We start from the raw sequence: 27,788 nt of genomic DNA, 5'->3' as shown, positions 1-27,788 counted from the left end.
TCATGTTCACTAGCATTGAAGATCTTGTTTTTCCATTGAAATAGAGGCTTTGATGCTCTAGAGTTTCTTCCCTTAGGATGCTTTTGTAGATCAGAAATACGGTTACCTTTTGTGGTATTCAAATTTTGTACACTTTCTTCGTTTGTTGAAGTAGCTACCTCGTTGCTCCTCTTCTTGGCATCATCTTTTGTTAAAGTGTGTTCTTGGACTGCCATAGCAAAGTGAAAAGCTAAGAGTAAAGAAAAGAAGATGAAAGTAATGTTGGAGGAAAATGTTGCATCACTAGCCATGCAAAAATCATTCAAGAAGTGTAAGTTGATGAATTGGTTGGAAATCAACAAAATACAAGGGATCATATGGATTGAATATGCATGTGGATTTGTACTTTTTTTTTTTGTTGAAAAAGATGACAATGAAGAAGTGTTCTTGGGAATATATCTTAGATATAGGGTTTCATTATATTATAATGAGAGAGAGAGAGAGAGAGAGAGAGAGAGAGAGAGAGAGAGAGAGAGTCCTTATTAAGTATGAAAAGAGGAAAGTGGAGATTGGTGAACCCCTCCTTTGATTGTCTGGTACCTTTATCAATATGTTGTGTCGTATTAAGAAAGATGTACAGATTGCTAAGCAAATTACTAAAAGATTAAGAATTTACAATTGCTACATAGCTATAGATATTTGAGGGGAAAGAAAAAAAAGATATAGCTATAGATGAATAAATGAATTAGTTAAAATCGTATGAGAGTTTAAAATTGACAAATAGTGCTCGAGTCAAAAGTTTAAAATATTTCAATTTCCTTTGACTTTGTGATTTTGTTGTGTATCTCCATATTTCTTCTCTTTTCTTTGCCCTCTTTTTTTTTTTGTTTTGTTTGCCTTATCTTGGATAAAGATCTTCCGTGGGATATTTGAATTCATATGTGTAAGGAGTCTTACGCCGAGTAGATAAAAAAGCTCGACGTGGTATTTAAACCATGATGCTTTCACATTTAATGAACTACTCTTATGGATTGGACTCTTCTTATGGGCTTAAGTTTTCATGAAGAATGTTGTTCACATATAGTATTTGGCTGAAAAACAACAATAATTTTCCAATATAACCCCATCGGTAGTTAACTGCCGATGAATTTTTAACTGGCGGCAGTTAACTGTCGATGGACATTTTTGTCTTTTACAAGTGTTTTTCAGCTAAACCTAAAATGTCAACATCAATGTTCAGTTTTCATTAAGAGTTGGACCATGGAAAATACTACATATATGTTAGATTAAGATGCTCCACCGCATGCTGATTGGTGATTGAAGCTACCAAAAAGAAAAGATTTCCCATCAGTTAATGTAGAGTGAAAGTCATCGTGGACGACAGACGTCGGCTCTTAAAGGACATGACAATATTAGGAGTCCCACATTTGTAAGATAATTGGAATGGTTGAGTTTTCTATTTCATATGAATAGAATATATACATCAATGTGTAATGTTTGATCAACTATTGAATTATGATACAATAATTACACGAAACTAATTATGACTAATTATTACCAAATATTTTATTTGTTTGGTCAACTATTATATCACACCCTGCAGTTGAAGCGAGAGGTTCACAAATGTTTTTGGTCTGAAAATCATCAAAGAGAATGTGAAGTCCTTTGGTGAAGATGCCTGCAATATGGTGTCGGGAGAGAACATGAAGATATCACGAAGGAGATTGTCGCGCATGATGTTGTTGGCATGAGTAGGAGGATTACGTTGTTGTGTGTACGGCGGTGTATGGAAGAACCCAGTGGTGGGCATGGTTGCACGATAAAGAGGCGCGCGGAGACTGTGTTTTGCGTGAGGGTTTGAGTCTTTTTCGTGAGAAATCATGTAAATCGGAAAAACAATACATCATGTGAAGAATCGAGGATATGAAGATTGAAGTTCAATGGTTCTTAGAAGGTATATGTAGACAATACAAAGTGAAGAAAAATCATTTGAATTTCCAAGGCATCACAAGACAGAAGAACGCTTGAAAAAGGGTTGAAAACTGCATAATTCGCGCAGGAGGGGCTGCCTCATGCGCCCCTGCGCATTGACAAGGGTAGGGAGTGTTGTTTGCTTGTTTTCCAATCCTTTTTTTGTGGGAAAAAAAATCTATTTTCACTCTCTTAATCCTTAAGTAATCATTCACTATACCTTGCACACTCTTTGATTCATTCAGAAGGCTAGCGGTAAAAGGCAAAGGTCAATCATCACGAGTTTCAAGGCAGAGGATCCATCCTTCTATTGTTCTCTCTAGGGTATGTTTTTCAATTGTTTTGTAATGATGTCGGTTGCCATGAGCAACAAAACCTCTTCGATTAGGGTTCCTCGATGAACCTTTCTTATTTGTTGGATTCTATTAATAAAGTTTTTATTTAGTCTATAATTTAAAGTCTGATTTAATTCGTTTATGTCTGTTTTTATATCATATCTTAGATGGAGCAATATTAAGATTGACAACCCTCACTTCCATTCAAACAAGGCAGTAGTGAATTGCTTAGTTTCTAATATAATTGAATTTAACTATGAATTTATGGCTATAACTCATCTTAAAGGAACCCACAATTGTAAATGGTTTAATTGTGGGGGATTAATAAACTTCCACTGATTCATCACGGGATTATGTTCTACTTTCATCACGAGTTGAACAACAATCCCTGAGGAGACGATTAACTCATTACTTTATTATTTTGTACGATTTGATGCACTTACCAATTTATCTAAAATCACTATAAAAAACCTTGAGATTGGCCGCATCATTAATGTCTCTTATTGATCTTAAACTAAGACCACCTTCTCCGATAGGACTACTAACTTTATGGCAAGCAACAATTACCAACTTTCTTTTCTCAATATTACATTGACCAAATGAAATTTCTAGTGCACTTATCCACCTCTTTGATTAAGGATAGAGGCCAGGCATATATGTGAATGCTACACACCATCATACTTTTTTTTTTTTGAGGAAACACACCATCATACTATAAATCACACTCTTGACATATTGAATTATTCCATGTATGGAGAGAAGATTTCCAAGCAACTAAATTACACTTTATCCTATCTGCAATTGATTAAATATAAATTACCTTAGGTTTACCTCTGAATATAGGTATGCCTAGGTAAGTAAAAGGAATGGAATCAATGGCAAAACCAAGAATATTTGTTATAATTTGTTGCCTCGTATAAATATTACGGGGTGTATTGGATTGTGATTTTAAAGGATTTTAAAAGACTTTTTTATGAGAAAATTTTTTGGTGGTATTCAATCAAGACAATCAAGACTTTTTTTTAAATACAACGAAATCCGTTGGTATTCAATTGAGATTTCTAGGAACTTATAAAATGTCTCTTGGTATTGAAAATTAGAGAGATTTTAATGGATTCATTTGTGGAATAGATTGTGTGAGACTTTTTAGTTAAAATAGACTATCTACAACTCACACAAACTCTTGAGATTTTGTGATACTCTACAGGAATCTTTTATGTTCTGTCATGACAAGTGCATATTATTTCTTTTGTTTGCCAAACATAATCCTTGAAATCTTCATAACTGTAACTTGCAATCTTCTTAACCGTAACTTGCAATTTTCTTTACAGAATTTATCCGTCTAATTATATATCCAATTATTATAATCAATCAACTTGCTGCACTATACCTCTAACGGTCTATACGTTCTTTTTTTTTTTAAAAGTTTATACGTCCATTGATTCAATGATATTTAAAAATAAAGTCTATACTTATTTTTTTTAGGAAAGTCTATACGTTTATTATTATATTGTTTGATTTATAACTACTGTACTTTATTTTTAATTTTTTTCAATTGTTTTTATTATAGTTTTTTTGCAGTTGATGTATATGTCTAATAATACTATACCATATATCTTTAAATTCATTGACCTCTTTAAAATCTTGAAAATCCATAAAGTCCTTAAAATCTTAATAAATTCATTAAAATCTTGCATCAAGAATCTTGATTGTAAAAAATCTTTTAAAAAATGTCTTTTAAAATTTCACAAAATCAATACAATCCAACAAAATCTTTTAAAATTTTCAATCCAATACACCCCTTAGTAGATTAGAAGAGGTTCCCTTGAAAAAAAAATCATCAAGTACCCTACATACATAACATGAGAAGGAACCAAAGCAATTATAGCTCCATCAATCATAGAAATCCTCCCAACCTAAACAAGATGAGAAATGCATTTGCTTAGAATTTCTTCTACAATACAATAGACTAAAAGGGACAAAGGGTTACCTTACCTCATCCCTCTCGTGCAAGGAAAGAAACTTCCATTGAAAGATATGGACAATTTAGGAAATCTTATAATAACATCAATGCACATTCAAAACTTATCGATAAAACCAAAACTCTTTAACACTTTGACTAGAAAATTTCAGTCTAAAGCATCAAAAGCTTAATAATGTCGATCTTGAGATCCATATTACCACCAAATTACCGTTGATTCAAGTGGTTGATTGTTTTAGAAGCAAGGCAAATACAGTCATTTGTATGCATTTGATAACCGGCAAATATGTCGGTTATTATCTTACATTTATCTTCCATTGCATGTGATCCTCGAGTTCATGCAAAGCATATTTAGCCTTTATTTAGTCTAATTAGTCTTTTATAGTATTTATTGTTTATTTGAGTTTTAGGAACCTTTTATGCTTTCTAGTGTTGGTTCGAATGACATGTCATGAAAAGATGTTCAAAACTACAACGATGGGAATCATGCTAATGATGTAAGAAGCTATAGCGTTGAAAAGGAGTCTGAAGCTATGGTGTTAAAGATCTCTCAGTACGTGTCGTACAAGTGTACGACCTTGAGTCCATTATTTGCAAGCCTTAAAGACTAAGTTTACATGAGCTATCTCCAGAGAATGTAGTACAATGAAGAAGGAATATGTTGATTCCAAGAGATAAAGTTGTCAGCTCATAGAAGAAAGTATTGAAGAACACATCATGGCTATGTAGGAAGCTACAATGTTGCGGCGTATCAGACTTGATTTTTACTGGATATGCACTAAAGTGGGCCGAGAACATCTTGTGCTTGGAGAAGAAGATACAGGAGTCTCAAATAGTACACCAAAGGGGGTAAGGTATATTCTTATGCTTAATGGTTAAGGCAAAGACCATCACATGGGAAAAGACCAAAAAGGACACTCAAGGATAGGAAATGACTTGTACTATAAAAGGGACGACAAGCCTTCATTTGCAATTATGTGCTATGTTGAATATAATAGAGATTGGAGGCACTGATACTCAAGTTTGGGAGGGTTGTTTTTATCCTGGGACTATGAGGCAAGAAAGAAATGTTGCACCATTAAGACAGAGTCGCGGAACATCAAAGAGAGCGACCTAGTTCGTGACTCATCTTAAAATATTTTATCTAACAAAATTATTTTTGTGTGTTCAAGTATGATTTTTTGCAGAAATAATTCCAAGTGTTCGATAGATGCAGCAACAATTTAAAGTGTTCAAGAAATGTTCCAACATAATTATTAACTAATCATTCCATAACCATAAAAGTGGTTAGTTCATAATGAATATAAACACAAATAAAAATGGAGAAGATAAGAGATAAAAACATAATTGCATAAATCATTAGATAAGATTAGAGTTTACAAAAGAGAAATAACAATTTACTCTAAAACTCTAAGATTCTAATTATTATGCTTTCAATATGGAATAGATGAAGGTATATGAGATGAAGAAGAATGATTTGAATCTCTAATGATGGCTAGGGTTGATTGGAGGCTTGCACAAAGAGAACCCAATAAACCAACACCCTCAATCCTATCAATATTGCTCGGAAATACTCTCCTCAAATTAAGAAAACAGATTTTCTTAATTTCTCGTTACTAATTTTTCATTTTCTTTTCCTAAAGCAATCATAAAAGACTTCTTGTATATTCCTCACGTCTTCATTTTGGTGTTAAAGTATATCTTAATTTTCTTGCCAAAATGTGAACTATACATAAAATCCTTTTGTGACTTGGTCAAAGCCTTCCTCATATGTACATTAAGCCATTTTAATGTTATATATCTTGTTTGTTGGGAAGAGGCTGCTGCACTTGAAACCTGAAATGTTTAATGATCATGCATGTAAAACTCAAAGCGTATGGGGTTGCCACACTAACCTTTAGGTTCGATTCGCCTCCACCAATAAATGTATATTGGATGCAATAGAAATGACCGGCGAATCCCCTTCAGGATACTATGAGTTCCTTGACGTGTATTGCACAACCACACCAAGCGTATCTCCTAACAGTATTTTACAGATTTATGGTTCCAGCAATTCACTCATGCATTAGAGAATTGATGGATGATTTAGAATAATAGAATGATGAAGAATTATGTTGTTAATGTAACAAAATTCTGTCCAAGTTGTGTGTAGTTGTGTGGTTTTTGTATCTTCAACTAATGCCCAAATGTCAAGCATTTATAGTGCATTATATGACTCTTCACATGAGAGAAAACAGCTATTTAACTTGAATCAATGCCATGATTCATTAAGCACCCTTTTGCCAAAGGTTATAACCATATATACTTGAATCAATGTCATGGTTCATTATTAATAATAAATAATAATGTTCCAATGTATATGAATGGTTCCCATGAAGAGTTACAACTTTTGGTTCTAAAGTGATTCCATTATTTTGGAAATCACCAACAGACATTATTAATTTTCAATGCAAAGAAAAAGGTTACCAAATAATTGTATAATTAAAACACAGGCATTTAAAACATGAAAACAATACGCTTGGTGTTGGAATCCAAATATTAGAAAACCCATAAATAAATGAAAATGCATTTCTTATTTTATTGTTATTTTAATAAAATCATCAACAATCTTCCACTGGATTTTATTAAAACTATTTCATCGAGCAATAAGGTGATCCAACATAAGATTGAACATAAACAGTAGTGTTTATAGACATGAACTATTGCGTAGTGATGATGCTTCCGATTATACTAGAGTGATTCTTAGTCTTGAACTATATCTCAGACAACACACCCTCAATCTTTCAAGGTGTAGTTCAAAAGCACGTGTGTCACGACCATACACGTTATCCAGTATAGTGAACGCTTTAGAAACGCTGTCAAAATTTCATTGGAAGCAGCCAAACCTTCACATTCACATAAATGAGTCTATCAAGAGTACTCATGTAGCTACGTACTCCACTCCATATGGGATATATAACTCATTAAGAAATTTAATTCAACATTTTCACACACTACGTGATATCTTGCTCTAAATATATGATTGAGACTTTAAATTTATTTATCTTTAGCATGATCCACATGATCTCTATATAAGTTGTTATTACCCTTTAAACCTATTTGGGTTACCCTCATATGAGAAAATTATTCTTGGCACTAGTCTCATTCTTTCTGAGGTTTTCAAAGCCCTCTCTGACTAATCATTTCGTCAAATGATTAGTTAATCTCTCTCTCTCTCTTACTAATTCTTTCGTCAATGGACCAGTCAAATTTCTTCATATCTCATATGATCATCATCTTATTTACTTTGTAATAGTTATGACTATCACAATCGATCAATATGGTTGAAAATCACATGTATTATTTAGGAAAATTTAATAGATTATTCCATGCATCATTGTAATTTTCAAGTACAATGGTAAGCTAATCAACATCATTGTAGCTTTCTTGTATCATGGTAAACTTTTTTATAATAATTAACATCATTGCAACTTTTTAGTACAATGATTTTTTTTTTTTTTTGTAATGATCTTGAATTCATGGCCTTTTTAAAGTACCACATGATCCTCACTATCACATTGGTGTCCCAATACTAGCTAGTACATATTCATAGTAAACTTAATTTCAAGAATAATCTTTACTTCATCAAAAGTTCTTAATGTATAAAATTCCACAAACATATATATGATTTTTTTCACAACATAAAACTTATAACTAATGATAATCAAGTTATTCACATATAAAACCGTAATAATAGTGCTACATAAATATATGTACATATCATCTTCAATGATTTCAAAATCATGTGAGATACTAGATATCCAAAAAATTTATAAGGGCTTCATAAAAAAAAAATATTCTCATCAAACTAATCCAAATAAAATTGTTCTTCTAACTTGCAAATAGAATCTCACATACACATATCCTCATGTATGTTTAAATGATTGGTACGTGATCATGATGATAATATGAATAGAACTGCACTCACATATATCAAACTCGTTGTTTTTGGGTCCCTCCCCCAAATCCCAAATCAATTCTATGCATACATTTATTAATGGACCCAAAAAAATGAACAACAAAATAATAATAAAATATTACAAAATTAAGGAGGAAACAACATAAGAACCTAATTAAAACCACAACCCAAAATCTTATTCCATTTCTTAGGTGTTCACTTCTACCAAATGATATTGAGTACAATTATTTACCTGTTTGAGATGGGGTTTGGACCACTAGGAACTTCACGTTCACTAGCATTGAGGATCTTGTTTTTCCATTGAAATGGAGGCTTTGATGCTCTAGAGTTTCTTCCCTTAGGATGCTTTTGTAGATCAGAAATACGGTTACCTTTTGTGGTATTCAAATTTTGTACACTTTCTTCGTTTGTTGAAGTAGCTACCTCGTCGCTCCTCTTCTTGGCCTCATCTTTTGTTAAAGTGTGTTCTTGGACTGCCATAGCAAAGTGAAAAGCTAAGAGTAAAGAAAAGAAGATGAAAGTAATGTTGGAGGAAAATGTTGCATCACTAGCCATGCAAAAATCATTCAAGAAGTGTAAGTTGATGAATTGGTTGAAAATCAACAAAATACAAGGGATCACATGGATTGAATATGCATGTGGATTTGTACTTTTTTTTTTGTTGAAAAAGATGACAATGAAGAAGTGTTGGGAATATATCTTAGATATAGGGTTTGATTATATTATAATGAGAGAGAGGGAGAGGGAGAGGGAGAGGGAGAGGGAGAGGGAGAGGGAGAGGGAGAGAGAGAGAGAGAGAGAGTCCTTTGATAGTCTGGTATAGAGCTTTATCAATATGTCGTGTCGTATTAAGCAAGATGTACATATTGCTAAAGCGAATTACTAAAAAATTAAGAATTTACATAGCTATAGATGTTTGAGGGAAGAAAAAGAAAAAAAAAAGATACAGCTCTAGATGGATCAATGAATTGGTTAAAATAGTATGAGAGTTTAAAATTGCTTAATAGTGCTCGAGTCAAAAGTTTAAAATATTTCAATTTCCCTTGACTGTGTTGTTGTTGTGTATCTTTTTTTTTTTTTTCTTTCAGTATCTTGGATAAAGATTTTCTGTTGGGATATTTGAATTCACATGTATTAGGAGTCTTACATCGAGTAGATAAAAATGTTCGACGTGGTACTTAAGTCATGAGACTTTCCTACCTAATGGACTAGCTAGTCTTGTGGATTGGACTCTTCTTATGGGCATAAGTTTTCATTGAGAGTTGGACCATGAAAAAGACTACATATAGGTTGGATTAAGGTGCTCCGCCAGATACTGATAGGTGATTGAAGCTGCCAAAAAGAAAAAGGCTACCGTTGGGTCAATGTATGGTGTAAATCGTCGTGGACGTCAACTCTTAAAGGGCGTGACAATGTTATGAGTCCCACATCTGTAAGAGAATTGGAATGGTTGAGTTTTCTCATTAATGTGAATAGAATATATACATCATTGTGTAGTGTTTGATCAACTATCTAATTATGATACAATATAATTACAGGAAAGTATTTATGACTAATTATTACAAAATATTCTATTTGTTTCGTTAACTATTCTATTCTATCCCCGCAGTCAAGCGGGAGGTTCACGAACGTTTTTGGTCCGAAAATCATCAAAGAGGATGTGACGAAGTCCTTTAGTGAAGATGTCTACAATATGGTGTCGGGAGGGAACATGAAGACGACGTGAAGGAGATAATCACACATGATATTGTCGGCGTGACACAAAGGAGGATCACCCTGCTATGTTTGCGGCAGGGTATGGAAGAACACGGCGGCAAGGCGTGGGGACCATGTTTTGTGTGTGAGGGTTTGAGAGAGAGAGAGAGAGAGAGAGAGAGAGAGAGAGAGAGAGAGAGAGAGAGAGATATTAGGATGGTACCATGTAAGATAATTGGAATGGTTGAGTTTTCTCATTCTTGTGAATACAACATATAACGTTTGATCAACTATTTAATTATGATACAACATAATTACAAAAAACTAATTATAACTAATTATTACAATTTGGTCAACTATTCCACCTAATGGACTAGTCTTTTCGGTTGGGCTCCCCTCATAGGCTTAAGTCCTAACAATTTTGAAAAATGCTCTTCTCCCAAAAAAAAAAAAAACTCCCTCCCAACTAAATGGACGAAAGTACCCATGCGTGACTTAAGTCACGCTAGGTACTTTCATCGTGAGTTAACTCATGTTGCGTGACTTAACTGATGCACCTTTGGCCAGTGACGTGACTTAACTCACGCTCCTTTCTGCACCACATAAAACACGTTTTTTGGACGGTGGTCAAATGGTAAAACTTGTTTTTTTACACATTTTTTTGACTCACCATAATGGTTAGATAAAACCTAGGCATCCATTCCCGCTATAAGTATCCTTCCAACCTTCAACATTTCCCACACCATCATCTGACACTCTCTCCTCCTCTTCCTTCTCTGATATTTGCATTATGTAGATGTCTCAGAATCAAGGTGATGTTCAGTTGAAAAATGAGTTGAAAAATGAGTGTGAGAAGAAGAAAGCAAAATCAACTGTGACATGACACAAAATTGAATCTGATGGTTCTGTTAAAAAAAGCAATTCGAAGGTGTCGGTGTACAATCATTCCAGAACGCTCTAGGAATTCTGCCTCGAAATTCCATAGGACTGGCCTCAGTTCCACATTCGTATAGGCAAATCATCAAGGGTACTCGCGTAGCTATGTACCCCACTCAACATAGAGTATATATCTCATTAAGAGTTTTTATTATCTCATCATTCTTTCGCTGCAGGATCATGCTTTCATAATCATTATCAGAGCATGTTTTATCACTCCTTGACATGTTATTACCCATTAAACCTAAGTCTTGGGATCTCCACTAATGTAGGTCGGGTTACCATCACTTTGGTGAGGCTATGAATTAAATGACCTAATTTGCCTTTGCTTGAAAAAAATAAATGCCGGGATTTAAAGGGAACAGTCGATATCTCAAGTCTCAATGAGAAGAAAAACATAAACAAAAGAACAAATCAAAATTGACATAAGCAAATTCAATTAATATTATCCACCAAATCAATAAAGTAACATAACAAGATCAAATTACAAATTTAAAATCATTAAATTTAAGAAAACAAATTAATTAGTAGTAGTAAATCAATAAGCATTGACAAAATTGCAATTGGTCCTGATTTCTCCTTCATCATCTCCAGTAAGAACATCAATGACACCAAACTTGGACATTGAAACAGCAAATTGATGTTCAAAAACTGATGATGTAGTCAATGCTGAAACCAATTGAGAAGTTCTTGGATCAGAATATAACAATTGATCTGTTGTTAACAATCCCATTTTCTTTTCAAGATTTATGTAGTACATTCGGTCAAATTTTTTTGGTGTTGTTGCATCAAGATCTACATACTCTGAGGCCCATCTACATTTTCTTTGCAAGAAGTTAAGGTATTTTGTATCTAATGATGGGTCTGGTTTGCCTGTTCCTTTGTAGTTGTATAGTCTATATTGAATAGAGCCACAAGATGTCCTTCCAATAGTATGTGCCCCTGAATATTAATATAGAAAACAAATTGGTTAAACAATTTTTTATAAATAAATAACTTAGTTAGGAGAGGTACATTTTATGTAAGGTAGGATATACCACAATTCTCAACCAAAATTCATAATGAATCCTAATGTTACTTCACTCACTAGATATAAATCAAATGGAGTGTCCAGTTAAAGCATTCTATGAAGGAAGTGAATTCGTTCGCTGATTTTATGTTTAAACTAGGGGCTCTAAATTCTAAAATTTGGCGTGAGTTTTTGGAGCAACGACAGGGCTTTGCTTCTGTTGCATGCAGATGCCCGACGAAAGATGTATCACAGAGACTAGTTTTTAGCTGTTTTTTTGTTTCTTTTCTTTTTTTTAGCTTCTTTTCCCAAAAAAAGTATACATGGATTGAAGTTGTATACCTGAGAGAACAACCAAGTCAAGGACATTCAAGCCTTTGGATTGAAAATACTCAATCAAGGAAGTAATGTTCTCATGGCCCATTGGTACCATTTCTGCTTCTTTGTCAATAGAGACTTTCCCATCTTTCCTTCCATAAGGGACTGACCAATATGGTCCACCCAACTCAACAGTGGCATCCCTTGAAGCAGTTGTAAGAATGTCAGCACAAGAGACTGTCTTAGGACACTGTTTCTCTACTTCTGCCTTTATATCATCAATAATTTCATAACCTCTTAATGTCTTGCTTACTTGTGATTTCCTTTCACTTCCTTCATGATTCAATAGAATAGAGCCATCGCATCCCTATAAAGTACAACAAAAAATTCAAATAAGTACATAGTAAAAAATGGATATGGATTCCTCCAAATTAGGAATTCTATTGTCAAATATAGAGTCATTAAATTAAGTGCGTGTTTGGAATGATGTTGAATATGACAAAATCACGAGCGTGATTTTGTTGAAAATTGAAACGTTAAAGTGTAGTTTTATCAAAATTACAGTATGACACGTCGTGATTCTACCAAACTTACCACAATCCAAACATTCACTATAAGAGTAGATGGTCTAGACTTCATGTTTGGTAATTTGATTGGACAACATTGATTGCTAGACTACGGGGTTCTCGACTACTATACAAATCCAAATCCACGAAAAATCAAGCAAAACATATAGATACATGGATAATGGATAATGGATTCTTTGTAGTCGAGATAATCATGTATTCATGCAGTCAACAATCTTAATTGTTAGTCTAACGACTCGTATTTTGACTTAGCAAAAGAGTCATGAAACACGACGATCAAAATCGGACATTTTAGAAATGCAGTTATTATGTAACATATAATGAGTAATGCTTGATATAATGATATTATGTACCCACCCTAACAGAACAATCATGGAAGTGCAACCTTAGGAGACTAGCTGCTAAAGTATAGTCCTTCTTAATCCATTCTTTGACTTTGCTATGCAAGATGGATTCAAATTGAGGGCAGCTTTTACGGTAGTAACTAAAGGATAAGAGATTATCCAAATCAGTATCCTCTAATGTTGGGACTTGTAGAGTGAACTCAGCATCCTCATAGTTTTCTTCATAAGGTTGAGATGAATTAGCTGAAATTATGTAAAGAACCAAAAGAAACAACAATCGGAGGTAAGAATTTGACATATTCGAATTTCTGATTAATGTCACCCTCTAATTTTTATGGTTTCTATTATTAGTATAAATCTAATATATGATGAAAGACTTTGATGTGTGTGTGATTTATATAGTTTTAGTAAGGAGGGTAATTAATGCATCTAAGAGAGAGAGAGAGAGGGAGACTTTGATATTGTGGATATGTTATTAGGATGTGACAAACGTGGGACGCACTTAATAGAACACAAATGACATGCTAGCATGTTGTATTATTATTCTCTCATTTTGTTTGTAGCAAAATCTATTAGAACTTTCTTTAATTGATTTTTCTCTCATGTGACAGGGAACGACTTCATAAAAAAAATCAGCATCATCTGGGTGCATTCCCCTTTGACCAAATGGATTGTGTGCGTATTTGTTGTGATGATTGACATTAACCAAGGTGTTTGATAAATGTTATTGGAATATATATATTATAAAAAAAAATAAAAAATAAAAATATGAAAAAGGAATTTGAGCATGACCCATATCATAAAGGATTAAAAGGAGTATGTGGTTTGTCCATGAGATATTAGGGAATAGAGCAAGATGCATATAATTTTATGAGTTTATTTAAAGAGTTGGAGACTTTTGGGTATTTTGCCAAAAAAATTAGACTCCATCAAAATATACCACATCATTTTTAAATGTCTAATAATCATGTATTTCATCAACTCAACATAACACATAGTTAAATAAGGTCAAATAGAGGCACTACATGTTCAAAAAGGTGGGATGCAAGAAGTGTTTCATGCATGGAATTTTGTTTTCCTTTCTTTCATGAGAAGAGAAAAAGGAAATTAGAAAGAAATAAACGAGTATGTAAAAAAAATTAAACATGAGAGAAACGATAAAAGGAAGAAAATGTAGTGTCACTGAGAGTATATGGAAGAGAGTCAGATGGCGGTAATTATATGAGTTTGTTTAATGAGTTGGAGATTTTTCGACGATTATTTTACCAAAAAAAATTACTTAGTTATAAAAATATCACATCGTTTTAAAATTTCTGATAAGCATGTAATTTGTCAACTTAATATAACACATTTGCGTTTCTCCATTGTCTCATCTCACCAAAGACCAAATGGGAATAAATTTAAATTAATATATAGAGGTTGAATAAAAAACTAGCATAAAAGCGAAGGACATCAAAAATCTAAATTTTAAGATAAAAAATTAAATAAATGACATCAAAACACTAACAAAATAGTTCATCATAATGTTTATATACTACATAAGGAGCCTACATTCGGCTGGATTATCATATTAGGCTAAAAACAATCACATAAGTGAGATTTACACCAAATCTTCATTTAAAAATTAAAATACATAATAAGATGCATTTTGTCAACTCAGCATATCACATCTACAATTTTCCATTGTCAAATCCCACCAAAAACAAAAATGAGGTAATTTGAAATAATAGTCGCGTTAAATAAATAAAAAAATATAGCCTTAAAGAGAATGATATCCAAAAATTTAAATTTAGGATAAAAAAGTTAAATAAATGATATATAAAAAAACAGTTCATCATAATGTTGTGACTTTTTTGGAAGGTTAAAATGAGTTGGATAATCACATTAAGCTAAGATCAACCACAAATATGAGATTGACACCTCATCTTCACCTAAATCCTTAAAGCATTAGATATGTGGGACATCTCACTTATATTTTCCTCACCATATACTCTTACATCCAATGTTGAACGTTAAATCATATATGACACACTAACAATTCTCTCTCTTAAGTGTAACGCTCCTATTTCTATTAAAACAATTAAACATGCGAATATACATTTATTCAAGAAATAGAGATTACGTCTTATTCAAAATTCAAAAACCGATAGACATGTATGTAAACCTCAACAGTTAAAGCGGAATATAAATCAGAGTGATCAAATATATACATGCCATGAGCAAATAAATCATATCCAAAAGATAAATCTCAAAACCCAAACATACGGGTAGTCATCAACAAAATAATAATCCAAATGAAAATATAAACAACCTAATCTAGACCGACACGACAAGCCTAGATCAGAGCCGACACGACACCGATATCGGAGGAAGCTCCCGATACCCAAGCAAAGACTCACCGAGACTACTCCTGCACAACGTCTACTCACCCATACAGGCAAGTAGGCGGTTAAACCACTGGGGGTAAGCATTACATTATCATAATCCAAATAACAGTTAACATGAATAATTCAATTTAAACATCATGCACTTGATCAATAATAATTACACATTAATACTTACATCACACCCCGATATCTCACATCAATATTCGTCAATCATATGAACAATTATCAATTTACACTTATTCATTCACAATCACGAATCACGTTTATCATGAATAATCATTAATCACATTTCATGAACAATCACCAATTACTTGTATCATAAATAAATATCAATTCACAGTTATTCATACACGATCACCAATCATATACATCATGAACAATCACTGATCATATACATCATGAACAATTACCAATCAAAAGTCATGAACCATCATTATCATAATTCATGAACAATTATCAATTCACAAATATTCATTCACAAACGTCAATCACAAACATCATCAATAATCATTCATCTCAATTCATCACCAATCACATATTTCACATAAGACTCATGCTATGATATGCACTTATGGACACATAAATGCATGTGGTACCAAACCTCAACAAGGTCGTCACCTCCGATGGACAAGTCAACATCGCATGTAAGGCTCACCTCTGCCTTACAATAATCTCGAAGTAAAAGAGTCATCCCTTTTACAGCAGCAACGACTATGATGCATGGACATGTGTAAGAACTCGATAATGCGACAACAATTCACAATCTCAACTCAATATATAGGACGACACCCAATTATATTGATTATCTCCACAACATTGCATTATCAAGAAAACATGCCCACACAAATAAATCATAGTATTCCCATCACACATCAACATGATTATCAATAATCAACAATGTCATTCAACATCAACTATATCATATAGTTTCACCATTCCAAACAATTCTCATATCCCAAGTAAGAGAACATACAACATCTCATGACAAATATCATATCCAACATATAACCATTCAACGTCAACTATCACATATAGTTTCACCATTCAAACATTCCTTACATTCTAAGTAAGATAGCATACCCATCTCATGATAAACATCATATTCAATACAATCATTCATTCATACAACTTCACTTAGTCATACAAGAATAATCTCAATAACTCACAAGACAATTTGCTTAAGAAACATTTCCAACAAAAATCCAAAACATGTGGCAAACGGCCAACATTGACAATTTTTAAAGTTAGACAACTTATTTAAGTTTGAAATCCTACAATTCAATCTTAATCAATCATATAAGTATGAGCATAGACCACTTACGAACTATCGATCATTAGTTCAAAGGTTAGCCTAAGTTCGTATGAGAAAATTCCAAGTTTATACATTCCACATTCCCACCCGAAAATCAAGTTTGACATGATTAAGACATTGTACCAACCTTACAAGCATTGCCTAAGCCCATAAGAACTGTAGACTGAGCTTGCAACTCCTTTTGTTCACAAAGACCAAGTTCCAACAATTTCCGAAAAACCGAAACGACACAAACTCAAGTTTCAAACCATTTAGAAAATTAAAGTTTCGACAAAGCCAAATGTGTTCCAGTAGAAAAGTAGGTGAAAACAGCAAAAGAACACTTCAAAACGATCGCCTAGGACCCCTGCACGACCACCCCCAAGCACCCGGACACGGAACAACGTTCCCGTTGTCCTGTCATGGGCGCCTGGCGCTAGAGGTGCAGTGCCCAGCGCTGGCTCCCTGTAAGTGGGCGCCCAGCGCTCCACAACAGGCGCAGCGCTCCGTAAACGCGCATTTTCGCGTGTTTCGGCCGCGGGTTTTCGCCAATTTCGATAAAAAATCGAATGTTTAAAATCCTCAATCATCAAAAGTGATCCGAGGCATAACCCGAGGCTCTAACACATCGAACTCGCTCGTTTCGTGGCATTTGTACAAGTTATGAAATTGTTTAAAATAATTTTTCTCAAAACAATAAGTTCTCAAACAACCACAATTCATCTCTTCAAATTCAACACAATTCTCAACAACATCTCAACATAAATCATACCCAAGTCGTGAAATGAGATCAACATCATCAATCAACCACAATCATAACATATAATCATACATTCCATCATAATTCAACAACAACATGTCAAATTCATCCATTTTGCACAATTTTCATAACTTTTCATTTTCACATATTTAAACATGCAATTTAACCAACAATCATACAATTATTATCAATTCATGCATACAAACATATCATCAAAGTTGGAGCACGAATTTAGCAACAATTATCCATTCATTCATTTCAACCCATTTCATACAAATCATGAAAAATTGCAAAGAATGAACATGATTATGATAAAGACTAACCCCCTTACCTTAGATGAAGATTAGACCAAACCTAGGCTTCAATTTAGCTCCTAAGCTTTCCCAATTGGATTCTTCAAGTTCTTCTCTCCAAACCCTTATCTTCTCTTCCCACTTTCTCTCTCTATAAATGTTTGTGAAATGAAAATGATTTGGTTCTTCTAACACTACCCTAGTGTTATCTCTACTAATGGGCTTAACTTAGTTTCTAGTGGGCTTAACCCGTTTCTATTCAAACCAAAAATATTACTACACTCCAAACGATATTTTAATTAATAACGGTAAAATGTCACTAACGGTAAAATCTCGACTTTCTCTAGTAACTTAATGAAATAACCATTCTCACTAATTACTAAAAGCAATTCCCACTAAAATTATAATTTTACCCATCCTCACAAAATTACCAAAATACCCTTCTAATACGAAAACTCACGTAAATGCACCCGATGACAATTAAATAAACACAAGCATATGTAATCACACACAAACACATAATAAAAGTAATTAAAATAAATCTAGCTAAAAATCGGGCTGTTACATTAAGTGTGAGACTTTCTACATTTATAATCTGGTGAAATAGCCGAATAAGGTCAGACATGGTAATAAAGGTGGATAGGTGGTGGTATCATGATGGGTGGTTTATGTTCTTTTCCTTCATGAGAATAGACAAAATAAATTAAAAAAAGAAAGAAGATGTAAAAAAGAATTTTGGCATGCGAGAAATTTAAGGAAAAAAAATGAAGTGCAAGCTTTTACCGTGAGAGTATAGAAAATAAAGTGAATTGTTGGTAATTTTGCGGATTTGTTGGAGGATTTAGAGGTTTTAAGGTAATTATTTTACCAAAAATTAGAATCAATTAAAATAATGCTATATCATTTTAAAATTTCAAATAAGCATATATTTTGTCAACTGAGTACAACACGTTTGCTTTTTTCCATTGTCAGATTCCACCAAAGACCAAAGTCAAGAAAGGTTGAATAAAAAAAATAGCGTGAATATGAATGATATCTAATAACTAAATTTAAGATAAAAAAATGAAACAAATGACATCCAAAATTAACAAAACAGTTCGTCACAACTTTGGGACTTCTTGAGCATCCTACACTGAGTTTGATCATCACATTAGACTAAGAGAAACCACAAAAATTTGATTGATATCATATGCATCTTCGTCCAAAACCTTAAGAAACTTTACTTATATGTTGTTAAATCTACTCTTTCATCCAATATAAAACTTTAACTCACACTTGACACATCAACATCTATAATTAGAAGACATAGTCAAATAAGGTTAAATGGAGGCACGACGTGTTCAAAAAGGCTGGTTGGTGGTGGTTTCGTGGAGTGAGGTTTATGCTCCTTTCTTTCACGAGAAGAATTAAGGCAAATTAGAAGAAGAAAATCGAATATGAAAAAGGAATTTGAACATGATAGAGACAAGAGGGAAAAAGTATTGTGTGTTTTGTTTGTGAAAGTATAGTGAATCCTGCTGTAAGTAATTTTGAGTTTGTTGAACGAGTTATAGATTTTTGGGTAATTATTTTACCAAAAAATAGATTCAATTAAAAAATGTCACATAATTTTAAATGTATAATAAGCATATGGTTGTTCCTAGAGTTTTAGGGGCCTTAAGCATAATATGAGAAAAAAGCCCCTTACATAATACATCATAAAATTTGTTGGCTCATTGTTGTGATTTTATCAATTCTTCATTTCATATTTTTTTTTCGTTTTCCACTACCAAATAAAACTTTTTTAGGCAACATCTCAAAATAAATCAAATGTCTCATAGACACCAAAACATAATAAAATATCATAGAAGTATAGAATAATAGCACATACAAAATAAGCTAAAATATTAGCACCTAAAAATAATAACACCAAAAAAGTAAAAGTATGCCAACATATAATTAACTAAATTTTAAACTTTTGAATGCAAAATTATCCAATGTTAACCTCCTAACAACAATAATACATGATACAAAATTATTGTTAGATTTTTTAGAAGAATCATAGAAACAATAACTCATTTATATACTATAAGTATATCACTCCTCTTTTTATATGTTATAAGTATCTCTAACAAGTTCATTATGATGATACACGAATGTGTCTCGCATGATCTTGCATTATCAAATTCAACCATGCAATCCTTTCAATCAATTCAAGAAAGTTGACATTACTATATTGATGTAATTTATTTTTTTGTAACCTTTGAAAGACAAGATTAAAATTAATTTTTCTAGTAGGTCTATTTTCAACTAAAATATAATTTGTTTTGTCATGAAAATTATCCTAATTCATTGGATAATAAATATCACGAATATTTTTAATATTAGTGAAGCACATTATTAGGAATAATGGGCCCAAAAAAATATCACAAATTTCTTCGATAATAATTTTTTTGGCACATTATTAAGAACAACCAATTTTTTTATAGGGAGGGTGTAGTGTGCTATATTGTGGTACATATATAAAATCGCACCAAAAGGACCAAAATCATTAACAGACTTTAGCCCAGCCCTTCATCATGTCAATATCTGGGCCTTTATGTGAACTTTGCTATAAATACCCCCTATAAATGAAACATTTCTATATACAGCCTCCATAAAATTTATTTTTGGGCCCCCTACCGGCAAGGGCCATAGGCCGTCGCACCCCCGGCCTATGGCCTAGGGCCGGCTCAAAAGATTCACATGAAACAGAATGACATCCAAAATTCACAAGTGAGTTTGACACCACATCTTCACCTCAAGCCTTAAATAATTAGGTATATGAATCATATCACTTATATGTTGTTCAACGTCTACTCTTACATTCATTGTGAAATTTTTGACACATTAACATATTTCCCTTTAGTACGAGACTCTCTGAATCCAGGATCTATCACCAAGAAACACTCTTGTTTCCCCCACAAAGTCGAACCGAGCTATGATACCGTCGTTGAAGCTATTCGAGGAGCCAACACTAGTGTGGAATGACCCATTGGATAGAGAGCAAACACATAAATAAAAGTGATACTACATCTTCATCCAACATTGAAAGTATGATGAAATTCTAACTCGTACTTGACATGAATATCCATACTAGTTTTGTAGTTAAAAAGAATAAAAGAATGAAGGGTGCAAGCAATGAGCTTAAAAGAAGAATATCCCGACTTTATAAAAATAATTATGTTCAATATCAAAATCTAAAAATTATATCATCTCGAAAATTCTCTCATCCAAACAAATTCATTAAAAATAGTGTAAGGGTCCTTATACCTTTTTTAAAAAAGAAGTATGGGTCTTTTTTTTTTTTTTGAAAGGAGAAATTAATGTTGAAACCCTCTTGCACATTTCTGCATAACTGCAATGGATGCATGAATGATCAATATCAAATTTCAAATTACAGTGTCGGAATTTGATAGGCAGATGCATAATTCCAAGCGATATACGTATTAGATCAAATACTATGATTTAATAATTAATAAACAAAAAATATATATTAATCGATGGTTACTTAGGACAACAAAAAGATTATGAGTGAAATTAAAATACAGAAAGAAAACAAAGTATATAGATTAGAGTAGCCAACAGGGTTTACACAGCCAATTCTAACATCCAGCAAATCAAAATAATGAAACACTACAAAAGGACATCGTCGTTTGGTAGATCAACCTAATACATATAGATTAACAAGAAAACTACAATGCCAATAGAAAAGTTACTGTAATTAAATTAAATTAATCCTTCTTCTCAAGTATAGTAATGAATAAACTAGAAATAGTTCTTTAATTTTTAGTGTTTCACTCATAGGGGATACGCGTTGCTTCAGAAATTATACAAAGACTAATGACTACTTTTTTTGTTTTGTTTTGGCAAATATAAAACTCAAATACAAAACCTTAATTAAAATGTAAAACCTCATTGCGAAGAGGGCGACCGCCCTAGGTCCCAAAAAATAATTACGATATTTGGGCTCCAAATTTTTCTTTTAGGGGTCTATTAGACCCTAACAAAATTGCTTAGTTTTTGTATCAAATTTGATGTTTATATATATTTATTAGTTAGGACCCAAATTGTATGTTCGCCATAGACCACCAAAATCTTAGAAACGGCCTGAACCCTTCATTTGTTTTTAGAACAACTCTTAAATAACCACAAATATAAATAAAATTCATTTGTTTCTAAGTGTCTCTTTTTTTTTTTTTTTTTTTTTTTACTTTTTACGCATAGCAAGCAAGACAAGAAATAAATTTTGTTATTTTTTCTATTTCCTATAATACTCAAGATTTTATTATTTTATATATGTTTTTTTCATTTCCTATATTACCCTTAATCATTTATTATTATCTCAATTCATCCATTTCTCTCTCCATCATAAATAATTGAGGGTATTATTAATAAATCAATAATTAATGTTACGTTGAACTTTGAAAATGAGAAATGTGACACATAAAATGGAACATAGTTTTTTTTTTTTTGCGTTAACCTTCCGATTCCTATGGAAAATGGGCCATAGTAATTCAGAGATCAGGTTTCCAAGATGGAATATTTTTTGGGCTCAACAAAGTTTGTGTTTTTCGAACGGTGATTGGGCATGTGGTGGATTTGCGTGGATCACCTAGTCTTATGTGTTCAATTGTTGTTTCTAAAATTGTAAGGGTATGTGTTTTGAATTTGAGTTTTCCCTTGATTTGGACATTGTTATTTTGCTCGAAAGAGATGGCCCCGCATTTTGGATCTCTTTACTTCTCATGTCATCAATTGATGGCTAATTGTTGTCGTGTTTCATCACAATGAGTTGTTAGCTCGTGGATCTCTTTTGTCTTGGTGGTTAGATTCATTCATTATTTCTCAAGAGATGAGTTCGATTTTCTTTAGGCTCGTCTCTTGTTTGATGCTCGCAGACTTTGACACGCCACCTTTTTTGCAATCTGGTGATGTGCCTTGTGCTAGGTTGCTAGGTTATGCTCGTGGTGTACACTCATTTGCTTCGCATTTGAGTTCATTTAACGGATTTATGTTGGGTTATGTATGTTAGATTTCATATCACTTATGTGTGTATGTTGGTTATGATTGTAATATTCTTTAAGGAATAACTGGATCACTTTTGTGCGGTGACTAGGTCAGATTTAACACACAAACCCCCCGCCCAAGTTTTTTTTGTGTCTCCTTTTTCTTGTTTAATAAAAAAAAAATCAGTATCAATGATAATCAAATTTAAATATTTTATTGTTAATTTAATAATTTATAATTTTTTTAATAGCCATATTTTGCCGGCTTTCTAAAACATTAATTTTATTTCTAAAATAATAATTAAGACATTTATAAGAATATGAATTATTTTCTTCTTAAGTGGTAGCCCAAAGTTTGTAAATAAAAAAAAAATTAGTAGTACGTATTTAATTCTTAAGAGGGAAAATTGAAATTCAAGCACCTCTTAGGAGGAGGACATATAATTTACCCTAAGTTTAATTTTCAAATGAGGAGAGTGTATAGTTTAAAGGCTTAATGATGTGATTAGTCCTTGCAATTAGGGGTCGTTTAAAAATTTGTCCCTGTAATTGCTAATCCTGGCAATTTAGCCTTGTATGTTAATCATTTAAAATTTCGTCCCTCTCCCCACTTAATCACTGCCACGCCACATGAAATTCCAAATTTACCCCTGGGTTTCCAATTCTTTCTTCAATATTTTGTCCTCTTCTTAAGGGCAAAATTGGAATTTCATGTGTGACAGTGATTGCCACGTCATCAAATTAGTGACGTGGTAGTGATTAAGTTTGTCCAAGGACCAAATTTTAAATGATTAACAATTGCAAGGATTAGCAATTACAGGGACGAATTTTTGAATGACGCCTAATTGCAAGGACTAATCACATCATTAAGCCTAGTTTAAAATAAGAGGCAAAACAAGTGTAATTGAAGCTTCAATTTGGGGATGAAAGTGTAATTTATTCATAAGGTTGAGAAGTGTAGATTTTAACATAACCGTGGAGAAAAATGTAATTTAAGCTTCTCTCAAGAGGGGGCGTAGTGTTACTTTCTTGAATAGGTTTTGCATAAGAGAGGAGGGTGATAAGAGCATATTTCGGTATCAAAATAAGTATTAAGAGTTTATCGTATTCGTAGGGACTCGTGCGATGTTAGACTCTATGAACTTGATCTAGAGAGGGGTGAAATGTAATTCTTAATAGGCAATTGTTCATGTTTTTCCTCGCTTTGTGGGTACATCTGTCCCAATCATTGAATGAAGATTAAGATCTCTTACTAATGAAAATTGAATAGAAAATTGTTGAGAAAAACTTGATACAAATCAAACCCGTTAAAAGACAACCAAGTCTTCAACTTGTTGATGGTATCTCTAACTCTTTCTTCAACCCTTCACATTGGACCTCCAACATGAATCATCCAAACTTTTCAATGTGATTCTCCTTTGATACTCCTTCGTGAATGATCCTTTCGCGAAGCTGCACTTCCTACTCGATCTTCCAAAGCTTTCGCCAAGCCAAGAATCCCAAATTGTAAGTGCTTGTCAAAAACCCCGCATATCATTTGAGGTTAACACCCTAAGATTCTTCTCATAAATATAAAATAAAATAAAAAAAATTAACTCTGCCTAATTTACAAGAATGTTTTCAAAATTGGACGTTATCGCTCTACCATTCGATTCTACACCTAAAGTATCTAATCGTTATTTTAGCAAATGGTTGCACAGAGTGGTAGATTTAGAAAGAATAGGAATGCTAGCAACACTCTCTCTAGCACCCACTCTTTTATTGAATATGAAAAGTGTATGTTTTTTTTTTGAGAAAGAGATGAATGAAAAGTACTTTATATAGTTGATTAGCAATAAGTGAAAATAGGGTAGTTGGTAAAATTCGTGACTATTCATTTTAGAAAGAAAAAAAAAAAACCCAAATTTAACTAGCGTGTATCGACTAGATTGTTATTTTTATAGATACACCAATTAAATTTTAGGGTGTGTATCAATACAAAGTATGTATGTATGTATCGATACATAAGAGTTACGTCAACCAAGCCACATATGCACTCGTATGCGACACTAGGGCCTTTTGATAATATTATTATTGTTTTTAAGAATGGAAAATTGGTTGGTTGTTTAAGAATTGATCCAAAGAATTTTAAAAAAGGAAACAAGATCAAAAAAATAATCTGGTTGGGATTGAGTTTCGTTAACTATTTATCTGATCTTTATATTTCAATTACACCTTCACATATTGCCCTCCATACATCTTTATGTCCCACTCACATATAATGGAAGATTCATTATATCCTCTAACTTTCTATGTCTCTCAATTAATTGATAGAATGATATTACATTCTAATTGTATTAAACTATTAAAATAAGAAGAACAAGAACAAGATTAGAAGAACAAGATTAAAGAGAAGAAGAAGAGAGAATAGAGAGAGAAGAAAGAGGATTATATTATTCTCTTGTGATGTATAATTAGGTTACATATGAGCTCTATTTATAGAGAAATACAATGATTTAGGGAGCAAGCACAATATGGTCCAATAAGCTAACAATATGATCCAATAACCCAATTGCTATATGGACATCCACCTGTAATATTCATAACACTCCCCCTTGGATGTCCATCTCGAATATGCCTCATTAAAACCTTACTAGAGAAAAACCCAGTGGGAAAAAATTCCAGTGAAGGAAAAAGAGTACAACATCCTTTTGTGTTATAATCTGCCTCGTTAAAAACCTTACCAGGAAAACCCAATGGGATAAAACCATGGTTAAGGGAAAAAGAGTGTAGAACACATCTTTGTCTCCCCCTCATAAAGACAATTATATATGAGACGAAGAAGTTTAAACAATCTTTTATGCTAGTTACTCAAAATCTTTACTTGACGGTGACTCTGTAGAAATATATGATATATCTCCATACTCTTCTCCAAATTAGCAGCTCTTGTGATATCTTCATATTGAGTTGTTGAAAGAACCTCCTTTTAAAATTAGAAAACCACAAGTTTCTTGTATGTGTGAAATCATAATCCTTAATAAAGAGCATTCTCCACTTCCTTGACGTAGTGCTAACATATTCAAATGATTGGATGATATTGTTGTTTCTCTAAGATACAAATTGTATGTTTGACTTTGCTGCAATATCTGTATTTACTAATATTGACAAAAAAAATACCACGATATATATATAATAAGCAAAATGCGTTCGTGTCCTCACCTGACCAATTCAAATTGTTCATGATTTTCTTGAGGACATGATCTTTACTCACATCAAGTGACATCATAATCATTCTAGTACATAATCAATTAGATATGTCCATAAAAACATTTATATAACAAAATTTAGAATCTCTTCAGGAGTTCTAATATATATACGATTATAACAAATTCATTTCAAATCCTTAAAATGGACAAATGATGTCATCTTTCTAATAGATTTGATATTACGTTTCACTCAAATGAAATCCTTCAAGTAGTTTCATATAATACAAATAAATTGTAGCACATTTTCATATAATTTGAGCCTTTCATGTGCTACTGAACTTAATCAAGTATGAAAAAGTTCTTGGATTCACTTCTGGTGAATATGTCTTTTAAAATAAATGGTAGACATTTACCAATTCACTTCAGGTGAACATATCAAACTCTGTATATATGTAATTTACCATACTAGTTCCTTTTTCACGCGAAAAATCATATATAGTCATTTACCTTCACACCTTCAAATGTGTAGACTACAAGTCCAAACAAAGTCTGCTTCATGAAACGAGTTTGATTTCAGTAGAATTATCTCTTTCCATTCTGTAGATATTTTCTTTAACACATGATCCTCATTATTACTTATCACATAGCGCTATATTATATGCAAAAACACATCAACGTTGACTTCATTTCAGTCCCATCTCATTCCATTGAGATCTTGTATTTATGACATAATTTACCAATATGTTATAAGTTTCAGGTACCTGATTAGTTCTTCTGGAACTGAAAAATCAATTATGTCAGAAAACTCTTTTAGAGTTTCTATATCCTCGTTTTGGGTTATCTTTCCTTTAAGCTCCTTTTCTTATTCAAAGCCTTTTATATTTGGAACCGATTGATCTATCATGCTTCAGGCATGATGAAGACTCATTTGCAATATTAGATTATCCGATATGGACATCTATTTCGATTGGAGCATACATTAACAGCTAATAAGATTTGTTTACCTTTGCAAATGAGTTATATCTTGAGGATCAAGAAGAGACAATAATATTTCCTTTCAAATAATTTATTTGAACTTCAGGTTCACAATTTTTAGCTGCTTACCATCTCCCCCTAATATTGGGAAAACCAAACCATCAATTGATAATCAGCCTACTAGGCTGTAAACAAGTTGGCTCAATACAATTAAAGATATATGGAGATTTATATCAAATACATTTTTCCAATATTCTTTCAAGATTTATCAAAATGCATTATATTGGAGCAATTCTGACATACACAACACATCCAAAAATTCACTTGGATGAAAAATATCAGGTTGTTAACCTTAAACCAATGATAAATTAAGGGGAGAACTTACATATAGTAATGTTGGCTTGATGCATATCAATATCTCAATATACAAAATTATTGATTTCCAAAATTGAGTCTATAAGGCATGATCTCATAACCAAGACAGAGTATATAAGGTATGTTCTTATAAGTATCAATTATACAATTAACTTTAGACGTCTAAAGAATGGATCTTCCAGTCCATTTTATTAGCATATGCTTATTCAATATCAATTTCAATTGAAAAATGATACTTATCAAATGATTTCTGAAAATTTCAGAAAATAAACTCTTAGTCAAATTTGTTGAGAAAATAATCTCACAAACTTCTGGTTGTGAATATACATGTGATCATTTAGTTGATGCATCGATTCAAATCATATAATATCCAAGTGATTCA

The 27,788-nt window shown here is 32.6% G+C and overlaps 1 protein-coding gene across 1 annotated transcript; it reads right to left on the bottom strand.

Annotated features, from left to right (window-relative positions):
* Nucleotides 1-11,275: 11,275 nt before the first annotated feature.
* On the bottom strand, nucleotides 11,276-13,483 carry LOC25488202 (peroxidase 7). The gene is made up of 3 exons (XM_013607872.3): nucleotides 13,127-13,483; nucleotides 12,207-12,549; nucleotides 11,276-11,797 (listed from the first exon to the last, which is right to left on the bottom strand). The coding sequence occupies exons 1-3, from the start codon at nucleotides 13,409-13,411 to the stop codon at nucleotides 11,394-11,396; spliced, it is 1,032 nt and encodes a 343-aa protein (XP_013463326.1). The 5' UTR covers nucleotides 13,412-13,483; the 3' UTR covers nucleotides 11,276-11,393.
* Between the last annotated feature and the right edge of the window lie 14,305 nt (nucleotides 13,484-27,788).

Source organism: Medicago truncatula, chromosome 2 (assembly GCF_003473485.1).
Source record: "Medicago truncatula cultivar Jemalong A17 chromosome 2, MtrunA17r5.0-ANR, whole genome shotgun sequence".
Taxonomy (NCBI): domain Eukaryota; kingdom Viridiplantae; phylum Streptophyta; class Magnoliopsida; order Fabales; family Fabaceae; genus Medicago; species Medicago truncatula.
This window is presented reverse-complemented; position numbering and strand designations above follow the sequence as displayed.

What these genes read in the sequence shown, in the direction of transcription:
- LOC25488202 (XM_013607872.3), bottom strand. Translation starts at nt 13,411, where the DNA reads ATGTCAAATTCTTACCTCCGATTGTTGTTTCTTTTGGTTCTTTACATA. An exon ending in TCCATGATTGTTCTGTTAGG is followed by an intron (nt 12,550 to 13,126) that starts GTGGGTACATAA and finishes TGTACTTTATAG; the next exon opens with GGATGCGATGGCTCTATTCT. An exon ending in TGACTTGGTTGTTCTCTCAG is followed by an intron (nt 11,798 to 12,206) that starts GTATACAACTTC and finishes ATTAATATTCAG; the next exon opens with GGGCACATACTATTGGAAGG.